Source organism: Protopterus annectens, chromosome 14.part0 (genome assembly GCF_019279795.1).
Source record: "Protopterus annectens isolate FY-2018-M chromosome 14.part0, PAN1.0, whole genome shotgun sequence".
NCBI lineage: Eukaryota > Metazoa > Chordata > Ceratodontiformes > Protopteridae > Protopterus > Protopterus annectens.
The window spans coordinates 1156170774-1156185042 of NC_056748.1; the positions used below are offsets into that span (position 1 = coordinate 1156170774).

Sequence of the window (14269 nt, forward strand, 5' to 3'; positions counted from 1 at the left end):
GATGACGGGATTAGAGATTATCATTTCATGGGGAAAAGCTGGTTGAAAACATGTTTCCTAGTATGTCAGCAATGTCTTCAGGTTTGAGTATGAGGCATGATGGAAAAGATTACAATACTGTTGCAAATTATTTATTAATTTTCTAATATAAGAAGGGCTTGTAGTAATGCTTTTGTCTCAGTTACTAGTCTGAGTTTATGGGATGCATTACTGGCCTTTATGGCTACCTTCAGTTTCTTAGTGAGTTTTTTTTAAATATTATCTTAACACAATGGGTTCTCATTATAAATGGTAACTTGAGCAGTTTCATCATTATGCTACACATTTTTTGAATAACCACGGGGTGGCTTGTTTTGAATTTACTGCTATTTTTGTTCTACTGTGGACTGCAAGGTTGATGCACTTGCCTAAATGGGCAGAAATCCAAGGAACTCTGTGCAGAGCTCATTGTAAATGGAGCCACCTATACTGAGCCAGAAGGCATAGCAAACCTCCTGCCTGACAAATTCAGCTCCAATTTCACCCCTCTTTCCCCCTCAACCTTCCCTCAGGAAATAACATCAAATATAACTCCCCCTACTATCACTAGGGAACAGGTCCTTAATGTTCTCTCTAAGACCAAGAACACTGCATCAACAGACCCAGACAATATCCCAGGATGCCTTCTATATAGCATGAAACATGACCTATCAGGGCCTCTGGAATTGCTATTTAACTGTAGCCTCCAAACAGGCTTTGTGCCTTATGAATGGAGAAAGGCAACAGTCATCCTTCTGCACAAAGGTGGGTCATCTACAGACGCTGGAAACTACAGACTCATAAGTCTCACTAGTCTTATATGTAAAGCCATGGAAAGAATTATCATGGAGATGATCAACAGGGATATAGTAAACTTCCAGACACTGGACCCAACCCAGTTTGGTTTTGTCAAGGACAGATCATGCTTACTCATTCTGGTGGACTTCTTTGAGAAGGTCACCAAAGCAATGGATGAGGGCAAAATTGTTCACACTGCATACCATGACCTGGCCAAGGCATTTGATACAATATCCCACTCGGGCATTGTTGACAAACTCAGGAGGTTATATACAAACCCGTATGTCACCCAGTGGATAGCCAACTGGCTCACAGACAGGACCCATGAAGTTAGAATTGGGGAGTCCAGCTCTACAAAGAGTCCCACAGAGATCAGTCCTTGGACTGCTCCTTTTTGGCATTTACTTCTCAGTCAGAAGTCAAGGCCAATGTCAGAGGGTCTAGCTGACTAAAATCTGCAGATGATTGTAAATTAGGAGCAGTCATTGAACCTCACACTGACACAAATGTTCTCCAGGAGGGGCTGACACAGACAAACAACTGGTGTCAGAGCCATGGACTAAAACTAAATGTCAACAAATGCATAACAGTATTCTTTGGGAAGTCATCCATCTCTGGTAACTATCATATTAACAGCACACACACACAGATAGTAATCTAGCCTTTGACCATCATGTGTCTACAGTGGTGAGGAAATCATGCTATGTTGTTCAACTTATAAACAAACATATGGCACTAAGTCCAATGAAGTCATTGTTCCACTGTTTTCAGTATTCATCAGGCCTATCATTGAGTACAATGCCCCCTTGGTATGTACCTAACCAGGGATATCCAACAAGTGGAATGTCCATCGTGCTTCCAAACTAAAAGAATACAGGGCGTAAGTAAAATTTCCTATGCCGACCACCTCAAGGCCCTATCCCTGTATTCTGTCTCCTACAGGCTTTTGAGGGGAGATCTATGCTTGGCCTATAGGGCACTGTCAGACCCCACTCTGCTGGACCTCCTGGATATCCACAAAACAAACAGCACCAGAGTTACCCATTTTAAAGACTTAAACCGTGCCTGTGATATAAATAGGACCTGCTGGAGAGATAGGTATGTATCCCAGAGACTACCCTGTCTATGGAACAGGCTCACATCCATGTGAAGCAGAGTTCCTGCCTAACTCAGATCAAGTGCAACCTGGATAATTGGATGGGAAAATGGAAATTCATCCCTGGTGTGGCACCTGTGTCTCAAATGGACACAAGCAACCTGTAAATGGTTCATCTCCCAGGCCAATGGTTGCAGTTATCAAGGATATCAGAACTTGTCAGAGATTTGGGATGCATGGCTGGGCTTAAAAAAGGCCCTTGTGGTCATTAGTCTAGTAAACACCTAAGAACCTATAGAGTTCTCTAGTGTAGTTGGGTGCATATCCATGGTCAATTGTAGAGTTTTTATGGGTGAATTTAGAGATTTTGTCATATAACTGCAAAAGATTTGCCTCTTTGAAGTTTCTAAAGAGGGTGGTCTAGTTGCCAGGATAGTGGATATCTTGACGTGGAAAAGAAACTAGTAAGTGGTCTGGCTTAAGTATTATGGGACTAGCGGGAGATACGTAGGAAATACGTTTGTGAGAACCCAATTATCTTTCAATCTAGGCATCATTCTCAGTGAAGCAAAGATACTGCTCAGAACCAGATTCTTGTTATTGACTAAAGCTTGCACACCAAGTTCCAGCATGTCCTTCTGCATATCCTTCAAGGGGCTTCATGCCGAGTCATTCATTTTCACATGAACTAATATGATGTCACAGTAATACTTACTCAACAAGGATGTTCTAAGATTCCATTATAGATCTGAAATCCTTGATCCTGAGAAGCAAATAACTGTAACCTTGCTGTTGTCCAATTTGGTGAGTGTGGAGTCCAGTTAGTAAGATGTTTCCAGTGGCTGATTTATGTGTACTAGACATGGGAGCTGTGTTGTTGGTACTTGTTGATGAAGGGTTGTGTGTAGTAGGTGGGTTTGGTGGGTTTCACGGATGCCTAATCTTAAGAGTTCTAGGAGGTTTGGGTAGTCACTCTTTAACAGGATCAGCATATTAACAGTCATGTGCAGTCTGTGTGAGGATGTTGTATTAGGAAGGGTAGGAGTATGACAGCATAATTCTTCGGGCTGGAAGAGAGATGCCTCCATATTTGTTAGGTATTTATAACTTTGCAGACAGAACTGACTAACTTGAGCAGGAATTAATTTTCGGACAGTATGAGTAATTCTTAAATTGCTTTTGTCAGCAAGCGCTAGAAGGCTGACAGTAGAAGGGAGCTACTCTGCTGACTCTGCATGAACAGTAGTGAGATTGTTGATATTAGCTCAAAGGGGGGTAAGGAATGGACTTGGGGGACTGTTAGGGAAAGAAAGATACTGGGTATCACTGACTGTTTTGAATACTACTGAGCAGATTAGCACAGCTTGTAGAAGATTTGCGCAAATAAACACAATAAAGATCATGATGGTGCCTGCTCCTGTAAAACGAAGGAGGTAATTTCACTTCAAAGAGAAGGCACTGACTTGTGCACACTGCTTAATATTCAGCTGCAACTTGTGGGGTGGTGCACTCCCAGCAGCTGAGCACAGTATAAAGTAGGGGTGTCCAAACTTTTTGACTCAGGGGCCACTTACTATACTTGGCAAGGTTGGGGGGGCACATTACCATGTCCAATACGTATCTGTACATAAAAACAGTTTATTATAGGGTATACAGAGTCACACATAAAATACCTCGCTGGCTGGATTGTGGCCCTAGGGCCACCTGTTGGACACACTTGCTTTAAAGAAACCAAAAAAAGCAAGAAAACCAATGAAAACCAGTGGTAAATTCATGCTGGTAGCACTCAGATTCCAGGAATTAGCAGCAATAATACTAATCTTACTAGTATAAACACTGCTTTCATCATGTGATCCCCATACAACGCCAGTACATGCTCTTACAGAATAGGTTTTAAACAGTAACTAAATGAAATAAAACAGGTAAAACAGCATGCAAACAGCAGCAATTGCAACATAACTTTAAGTGCAATATAAAAATACAAAAATAAACTTTTCTTGCAGCAGAAGTCTAGAAAGAAGAATATATAAGTTCCTCAGTACACACGGGCACAACAGTCTGCAGATTTACTGGAAAGACAGGGAGTACAGCTAGTCTAGCATGTAAGCCAAGCAGGAGAAGCAATGAGAAATGGATGTAAATTTGAGCCAGCAGTGGTCGCCTACCTAGAAATAACAGCAGTTGAACTACCCTCAGTAGGTACCCTGTCTCCAAGATGGTCCCTATATTAGACCAGCACAGGGTGTCACCAAAAGTTGTAAACTATAATTAATGCAATGAAATGGGTAAAACAGTATAAAAGAGCAGAAATAGAAAAACAACTTTAGATGATATGCTAAGAAAAGCACTAGTTTACTGTTCTTTTTTTTTTCTTATTGGAAACATTTTCATTAGCATAACAAAAGTGTTTCCCCAAAGGAGGAGTTAAGAATACAGTGTAGAAGAAAGTCCTAGGTTTATTTAATTCATTAATGGCCTCAGGTCAGAGGTGGATTCATGTCAGCAAACCAATGACCAGTTAGTGAATTTCAGGCTACTGGAAAAAATGGTAGTGAAAACCCTGAAGAACAATTTTCTGGACAATGTGAATACACACTATCAGCAAAATATGCATGGGTACAGACTGAAATATACTTCTGTTAACACATATGAACATTAAAAACCAATGAACACTACAAACTGCATTTTCTGCAGGTGAGTTATACTGATGCACCCCTTAGCTATTTATGCTAACGCCATGATCACACAGTTGCACAGAAGTTGGCATAGGTTCATAGGTTGGTACTCGGCTATTGGCCCTAGGGCCTATACAAGCTTAGCCATAACAATTCTCTGGCTATTACTTCCCTGGTCCCCTATCTAAAAGGGTGATTGACATGATCCCTGGGGTGAATTTCCTATCTCCCATCCAATCGTCAAAGTTCTTTTTGAAGAGGGCCAACGAGGCGCTCAGCTTGACATGTATGGGCAGTCTATTCCAGAGTATGGGGAGTTTCTGGGTCAAGAACCTATCCCTCCAGCATGTTTTGTTCATTGTGATGACCAGGTTTAGATCCCTGGAGTGTGTGGCTCTGAGGGATTGGGATTTCTTTAAGTGTAGCATGTCCAACAGCTCTGGGTTTGGCATGGCCTTGTATGTTAAGCAGAGATTGCCTCTGAGCAGGTGATATGCGACAGAGTATAGCTGGAGTTTTTTTAGACGGTCAGCATAGGGCATCTGCTTTAGGCTTGTGATTCTTTTAGTGAGGTATTTCTGTGACCTTTCCAGTTGTTGCAGATGTCTTGTGAGGTACATACCAAACAGGGCGCTGTACTCTATAATGGGTCTGATGAGGGATGAGTACAGTGGGACAATGACCTCCTTTTTTCTGGATGAAAAGCTCTTAATGATGAGGTGTGCCACATAGTAGGATTTCCTGACTGATGTGGTTATGTCTCTAAGAACTAGTCAAAGTTATCAAACCACATACCACCAGGATAAAGAAGTTATACGAGTGCAAAATGATATGCAAACTGAAATAACTGCTAAACTGCAAACACAGCTGAGGTTCCCAGAAAATCAAGTGTACAATGTATTAAACATTTTCTAAAAGCTTTATTAATATGACGTAAGCTCTTTCATGTTGTCACCAACACTTCTTCAGACATCGCTAAAAACGAACAAAATATTTTCTTTTTACTTAAGTGTTGGCTCAGCATTCACTTAGCAGAAATGCTTCACTTACCAAATGAAGATGGCAGTTTTTCAAGTAGTAGTTACAAAGAGCTATAGAAGTTATGGTAAATGAGTGTTGTGACATAAAATTCCAAATTCCATAACATTTCATGATCTTCCAGTGCTTAGTCTATATTTTTAACCTGAAAATGGAAAATCAGTTTCCCTGCATGTGGCAAATTGCAATGCAGTACATGGACCCCCATGATTAGGCTTAAAAGTGGGAAAAAGAGAGGCTTGTATATCCTTTTCTGAAGTCAGAAAAGTACCTCTAAACACTATTAAGCTGTAGTCTTAAGACTAACAGTGGCTTAGCCAGCCACCAGAGAAAAGCAACAGAAACTAAACAGCTCTAAAAGCTGTCAAAGACTTCATTCTGACCCACTTTTAAACAAAATTATTTTGAACCTGTTAGTTTCTCAAGGAACACCACACTTCTGCCCACTGTCTTTCTGGAAGTACTGAACATTTTATATTATTCAAAGTTGTAAAACCCTTAGCATTCATACACTTTTTAAGTGGCAGCACATGGAGGAGATAAAGCTCTATGCATTACAAAGAATTATGTTTGAGTTTCTCTGGTCATAACTCTTGTTATATCCTCTTGACATGGGTGTTGAGCTACGCCTTTTGATCTTCATTTTGCTCTGCTCCTGAGGTGAGTCTCCTGACATCCATGACTTGAACATATAAGTTCGTTATGATCAGAAACCAGTTTATAATCATGAGTGGAAACCCAATCATAATCATTTGTTAGTTAAGAGTAGCATGCCACTAAATGAGGTAAAGCTTAGTTGTGTGACAGGATGTCTGCCACTTGTGCTTACAAGGGGAAGTAGTGAATGTCAAATGTCATCTCAAAAGGAATAGGCTAGGCAAGACCGAAAGAGATAAGTAATGGTTTAGAATGTGTGTGTGTGTGTGTGGGGGCATTAAGGTGATCATTGTTTGTAGGCAAGGGAACTTCTCTACATTGCAGTTTCTCAAGGTATAGATAACATCATCCCCCCTCCCCAACATACCCTATCAGTCTAGCAAGGTTAAAAGTAAACATGACAAAATCTTGAAGGGGTGCATGGTAAGTAGTGTGTGGGGGGGGGGATTAGTGATGACCAAGCCTATTAACAGACTTCCTTCAAGTACTGGTCTTGGAACTGTGCCATATAACTCATGATTTGAACATATGTGTAGAAGGGTTTTCTGGGTAAAGTGGATGAAGTGCATACATTATAAGTTAACACTGGGTGGCCAGGACTCTGTAAAGGTTAGGAATGGGGCAAACGCATGCTTCTGGCATGACTTGATTATGACCTCTAGGGGGAAAAAGCCAGCTGTAGCAATGGGGGTATTTGTGGTCTGTGTGACAGTGGCAGCAGCAATGACAGTGATGTTGTGGGGCTGTCTATCTGGTCACATATTTGGGATTATGATAATGGAACAGGCTATGGGGAGCAGCGCTGGAACAATGGTAGACAGTAAAGCATTAAGCAGTTTTATAAAGCATGTGAAGGCTGTAAACTTTTATGATAATGTTAGTATCAGGAAGATAAAGTGCAAGTCCAAGCTGTGAACTAAATTTAAAACCTGTTCCATTCTGTTATGTCATCTGTTACAGTTGTTATTCTGTAGATATTGCCACAAAATAGAATATATTTATGTATCCAGTATCCACTGTCCTCTAGTTAAGCCATTCATTTCTGTCCAGGCTACTTTCGCTTCCACATCCAACATCTTCCCATTTGTTGGCCTTTCTCTCTTTTCCTTTCAGACTCCCACTCTTAGCATCTCTCTTCAATTTATACCGTATTTGCTCTTCTATAAAGTAAATATATAAAATTGGAATATCTTTTCTTTCACATTTTCTACTGGCTATTAGCTATGAATCGGAAATTAAGGGCAATTCTCTTTTTAAGAAGCCTCACTTCCCTGGCTTTGCTAGGCCATCATAACTATATGCTTAATTTATGCAAACTACCTGGAAACATATTCACTGGTTAAATTTGTAAACACTTCTACTATCATTTAAATCAGGGGTGTCCAACAGGTGGCCCTCAGGCCACAATCTGACTCACCCAATCATTTTATCTGGCCCTCGGTATATCCTACAGCACACTGTTTTGAACAGACAGATACATGTTGAGCATAGTAATATGGCCCCTGAGCCTTGCAAAGTATAGTAAGTGCCCTTTGAACTGTTTGGCTCCTAAGCCAAAGAGGTTGGACACCCCTATTTTAAACAAACCTATGCCCCTGAATCAGACTGAAATAAAGATGTGTGCCTTGTGGGTTGTACTTGGTCAATAAAAATAAAATAATAAAAAGAAGATGAGACTAGCCAATGTGGAAGCCAGATACAGTGCTCATTTTCAAACCAGAATCATCATTTGGAAATTTATTGGCTAAAATACGATAAAAGCAGACTTCAGGACTCACAAATACTCCACAACACTGGTTCTAAAGTGGTTGTACTGCATGAAAAATGTCCTTTGAAAATGGTAACGTTGCAAATTGTGATGTGCATAATGCTGTTTACATACTCAGAAAAAAATTAGGCACTGATGTTATAAAAATGACTTTGTGAGAGTTCTTAAAAATTAGGATAAATCAAACACAATGACTTTGTTTAAATCACAATCCACTGAGCAAGTGAATAACAATTTAAGTTAAAATAAGGTAGAAGTCCCATGCTACATTGTGAAGAAAAATGATGTCAAACTAGCCAATCATATTATAATCTGTTTGCAATAAGTTAAGTAAAAAAAATAAACATGCGTGCACACACACACACACGCACACGCACACACACACACACACACACATGCATGCGCACGCGCACACATCTATAAAATACATAAACAGCACAGCTTATAAGTCCTACACCTTAGACAAGCTGGTGAAATGATGAATCATAACTTTCCACTGAGATGGTAACTCTCAGGCTTTGCAATGCCGTTTTCATTGTCTTCTAAGAAGAAACACAGATTATTTACAATGTTTAGTACAGCAAACGTTTTGCAAAAAAATCTTACAATGTGATGCTGGTATAAAGAGTCTTCTATATGACTATGACCTTCAACAATGCAATTTTGATGTTGTAACTGTATTACATTTGTTGTTGCTCTGAACACAAATAGGTAAGAAATTAAAATAGCTGAAAATGGCTTTCTCCAGTTAATTGCATGATCTTACTATGTCAAACATATCCATGAAATGTTCGTGTTTTACAGACTGCCATTTGACATAAAAAATTGAATCCATGTTCCAGGAGCTAAATATAATTCTAAGTCAGCAGTCCTCATGGAATAAAAGGAGAGCAGTCATGCAAGATGGTGGGGACCCCTTTCTTAACAGAATTAAGCACAATATAATGTCAGGCTGCAGTATTCAGTCCCTTTCTGTTAAAAAACTCGAGGAGTGCCCTTTATCGAAAGCTATTGAAACTTCCCTGTCAGACAGTCTGAGTTCTTCAATCTGATTGTGTTGCTTTGCATGGAGGAGGGCTTCTTGCCTTTGCAGTCTAGAAAGCTGTTTGGTAGAGTGAGACTTTGAGGTCATAGCTGTCTGTGCCACCCTATGGGGCTGTCCCACCATGCAATAGGAGAGGGCAGACATGCAGTTCTTCTTGAAGTTTTCATTCATGAAGGCATAGACCACAGGATTATTGAAAGAATTGAAGAACCCAACAGCCTGAACCACAGCAATGATCATATTCACTGTGACATCATCATACTGATTTTCAAGGTCATCTGTGAAGGAAGAAGCAAAAGCGAGAAGCATAAATAAAAGGCAGTACATGCACAGGTGATTATGGAGCTTTACTTTTAAAGTTAGTTGCTTCTTATTAAACAAAAGGCAGTACATGCACAGGTTATTATGGAGCTTTACTTCTTAAAGTTAGTTGCTTCTTATTAACTTTTCTTGTTTTGCTAGCAAATATAGCATGATTGCCCATTCTTGAAAGAAAACTTATCCTTTTTAGGTGCAGAGTTTCCTAGCTTGAAGTGTTAAAAAAAACTCATATTTTATTTTATATTCGTACAGCAGGCCACTCAGTGACTATCTAGCCTCCCCATAGACCCCATGACTCATTTGTGACCCCCCCCAGAGTGAGATCACTTTAGGCCATTCTTTCTTCTCCGGGTGACAGTCCGGATTAGTACTACCAATACCATTTGCAATGGGGATAGGGTTTTCTGTATAGAGCCCTAGTGTCCACTGGCATACCTGTGACTACTGTAATGTGCTTGTATTTAAGAACACAAGTTTGTTCCTACATATGCTGTTTCTAGCTGTGGGACTAAGCACTACTAATGTAAGAGTGGGACATGGTCCTCCCCTGGATCAACTGTGGCACCACCCTCCCAAAATATTTGAATCTCCATTAAGTCGATCATTTCTTATGTACTCCTTACCTTCCTCCAGCATTTGGTCAAAGCTGGGTTATGTACAGCAACGGCAGGGTTTATGAAGCTAGCATTCCCTAAATTACCTTTTGTCAAAACTGATATTTCCAATAATCAAAAAATGTGATCAGTATAACTGCTTGCTTTGATTAGAGTCAAAGTGCTAGGGTATTACATCCTAATGAGCCAGGATTGGCAGAATGATTTCTTTTTGTAAGTTTAGAGTCATAAATAATAGAATCACTACATTATTACTAGTGTTTGTCACCCATAACTCTGTCTTTCATTTAAATGGGACAGTTAATTTATAGCCCTTTCCTTTAGATGCATGCTCTACTCTCAGACTACTAGCACCACAAATGTATATTCTTGGCAGACTATAAACTAAATACCTTCATAGGTTCATAGGTTCATAGAATAGTACTAGGCTAACTGCCCTTGTGAGCCACCTGTACTTTATGTTTGTAAGGCAAATATCTTAACCATTAGGCCACCCTCCCAACTCAAGAAAATCAATTCCCACTGAAATGAGATCTCAAAGCAATGTTTAATATGGATTGTAAAAGTCTAAAGATTGTTATATAACAATAAAGCAGGTTTGCATTTCACATAGATAGAATCTTTGCACAGAAAAATGTGCTTGTACTTTGTGAAAAAAAAATGAAACAAATTTGATTGTACAACCTGAAGCTGAACTAAATTTTTGTGATATATTTTCACCTTTTATTTAATTTCAGAAGGTTAAATAAAACAGTTTTGAACCCATTAATTATGATCATTGAAATACATTGTTTAAACAAATATTGCATTTCTGTTTTATCAGCTTCAGCTTTAAATATCTAAAAGATGTTTTTTGTCTGTTTCTTTGACTAGTTTTATCATCAATTAGACATGGTATCAATGACGGTCAACAATGAAAGTCAAGAGAATGCACGGAGTAGCTGAGACTTATCTGTGAGGTATGTAAGGAATCAGACAGAAGTGTGGCTGAGTAAAATTATCAGCATTAGCAGTGCTCCTTGAATGGTGACTGCAGTGGTGGTGCTGCAGTAGCGTTCTCACTTCACAGTAAGACGTTATCCTGTTCGATTCTCAGCTACAGCGTCTTCTGTGTGGAGACATGCATGAATGGGTGTACCTTCGTGGAAGGTTGTGCATCAGGGCCAGCAACTCGGCATGTAAAAATCTACTGCCAATCATTAGCGGACCGGAGTTCCGCTGTGGTGACCCCTAACCGGGAAAAGCCGAAAGACACAACAACAAGCAGTGCTCTATGAATATGTAAACCCAGGGGGTGTAGGAAGAAAAGGCATGCATGGTTATGTGATGAGTTATATTTGTTTGCATTTGGGATTGTGAATTTGCAGTAATTCTTCAAAGATGTCACATCCTTTGCAGTTTAAATTGCATATGTGTACAGAGATAAGCAAGTTAAGTCCACCTAATGAAATTCCAGTCACAAAAACAGACCACTGCCCTAAATATTATATAACCACTGAATGGATTTCATTTCAGGCTATATCTGTCTCCAAATTTTCATAGAAGACTGATCTCAAAAGGATGATGATAGTATCAAACAAATGATATACTTTATGTTTTTTGTTTAATATACAAGTGTACATCACAGATACTATCATCCTTTTGAGATTCATCAAGTTACATAAAATAACTTTTTGTATTTTCCAGTTTGTGAATTTGATGAGGGCCAGTTTGAAGAAGACTGGGGACTGTAAAGTGGTGAGAGGGGAAAGTGTAGTTAGGCAGCATAGATGTCTGTAGGATGATGATGGTGATCAAGAAGAAGAGGAGAAGTGTGAGGGCAGCACCAAGGATTGAATGGTGGAAACTGAAACAGGGTGATTGTGAGGTGGAGTTCAGGGAAGAGCTAAGACAGGCAATGGGTGGGAGGGAAGAGTTACTGAATAGCTGTGTAACTACAGCAGAGCTAGTAAGGGAGACGGCTAGAAAGGTGCTTGGTGTGACATCTGGACAGAGGAAAGATGACAAGGAGACCTGGTGGTGGAATGAGGAAGTACAGGAGAGTATACAGAGAAAGAGGCTGGTGAAGAAGAAGTGGGATTGTCAGAGAGATGAAGAAGGTAGACAGGAATATAAGGAGATGAGGTGCATGGCAATGAGAGAGTTGGTGAAGGCTAAGGATAAGGCGCATGAAGTGTTATATGAAAGGTTGAACACTAAGGAGGGAGAAAAGGACCTGTACCAATTGGCTAGACAGAGGGACTGAGCTAGGAAAGATGTGCAACAGGTAAGGGTGATAAAGGATAATGAGGGAAACATACTCACAAGTGAGGAGAGTGTGTTGAGCAGATGGAAAGAGTACTTTGAGGGGCTGATGAATGAAGACAATGAGAGAGAAGGTTGGATGATGTGGGGATAGTGAATCATGAAGTGCAGTGGATAGAAAGGAGGAAGTAAGGACAGCTATGAAGAGGATGAAGAATGGAAAGGCTGTTGGTCCAGATGACATACCTGTGGAAGCATGGAGGTGTTTAGGAGAAATGGCAGTGGAGTTTTTAACCAGAGTGTTTAATGAAATTTTAGAAAGTGAGAGGATGCCTGAGGAGTGGAGAAAAAGTGTTTTAGTATCAATTTTTAAGAATAAGGGTGATGTGCAGATCTGTAGTAACTACAGTGGGATACAACTGATCAGTCACAGCATGAAGTTATGGGAAAGAGTAGTGGAAGCTAAGTTAAGAAGGGAGGTGATGATTAGTGATCAGCAGTATGGTTTCATGTCAGGAAAGAGCACTACAGATGCAATGTTTGCTCTGAGAGTGTTGATGGAGAAGTACAGAGAAGGTCAGAAGGAGTTGCATTGTGTCTTTGTGGACTTAGAGAAAGCGTATGACAGGGTGCCCAGAGAGGAGTTGTGGTATTGTATGAGGAAGTCGGGAGTGGCAGAGAAGTATGTAAGAGTGGTACAGGATATGTACGAGGATAGTGTGACAGCGGTGGGAGTGATGGATGCGTTTAAGGTGGAGGTGGGATTACATCAAGGATCAGCTCTGAGCCCTTTCTTATTTGCAATGGTGATGGACAGGTTGACAGATGAGATCAGACAGGAGTCACCGTGGACTATGATGTTTGCAGATGACATTGTGATCTGTAATGAGAGTATGGAACAGGTTGAGGAAACCCTGGAGTGGTGGAAATATGCTCTAGAGAGGAGAGGAATGAAGGTCAGCAGGACTAAGACAGAATATATGTGTGTGAATGAGAGGCAGGATACAGGAATGGTGAGGATGCAAGGAGTAGAGGAGGCGAAGGTGGATGAGTTTAAATACTTGGGATCAACAGTTCAGAGTAATGGCGAGTGTGGGTGAGAGGTGAAGAAGAGAGTACAGGCAGGATGGAGTGGGTGGAGAAGAGTGTCAGGAGTGATTTGTGACAGACAAGTACCAGTAAGAGTGAAAGGGAAGGTCTACAAGAGAGTAGTGAGACCAGCTATGTTATATGAGAAGAGAATTTATGCACCACCAAGCTGAAATGCTGTATTGTAATAATCTCCACAAATAACAGCGTGTTAGGCGTATGTACGTATTTCGTGAAACAAATTATAAATTCTAAGATCTTTCAGAAATATAGTGAAACAGCAAGTCTATTTAGCAATTACGATAGCACTTACTTCATAGAGTTCTCATCAGCTGTGCTAACTTACTTTCACTCTTAAGTTGTAGTCCTGGTTAGTAATTCTCTTAAAAACTTCAGGACTGATGCCAAGTTAGCAAATGCTTTCAAACTGTAAACTGAAGTCCTTTTTCATTAGACCAAGTCTCATTAAAACCACAACATTTTTTTATTTCACAGTTTAAAACAATGCTTACTTCCACAGGGCTCTCATCAGCTATGCTGACATGCTCTCAATTCACAATAATAAGTTCTGAATAATAGTTTTCTTTAAAGGCTTTAAAATAAATTCCAAGCTAAAAAGCTTGCTCTGGTGAGCTTGTTTAGTAAAACATACACGAAAAGTGGTTTCGGCTGTTAGCCTTCTTCAGTTCGAACTATGTTTCAGGTCTCAGTGATAGCTCAAACTGTATAGGCTAGTGAGGAAATTTTGGAGGCTTATACCTGATTCTAAAACCTCCATATTCCTCACTGTGCCAGAAAACTTAAATATACACTGGCAGAGCATATCAGTGAATATTTCCAGCTTGAGATCATTGCCCATAGTAGCCACTGGGACTTTTAGGAAAAGGGTGGGCCTTCCCTTACATG

The 14269-nt window shown here is 40.1% G+C and overlaps 1 protein-coding gene across 1 annotated transcript in view; it reads right to left on the bottom strand.

Annotated features, from left to right (window-relative positions):
* Positions 1–5490: 5490 nt before the first annotated feature.
* Positions 5491–14269, bottom strand: part of LOC122789469 (pyroglutamylated RF-amide peptide receptor-like) — a 500860-nt gene continuing 492081 nt past the window's right edge. Inside the window, exon 6 of the mRNA XM_044056959.1 lies at positions 5491–9373. Within this exon, the coding sequence (XP_043912894.1) occupies positions 9012–9373 (362 nt within the window). The 3' untranslated portion in view covers positions 5491–9011. The remainder of the gene's footprint in view (positions 9374–14269) is intronic.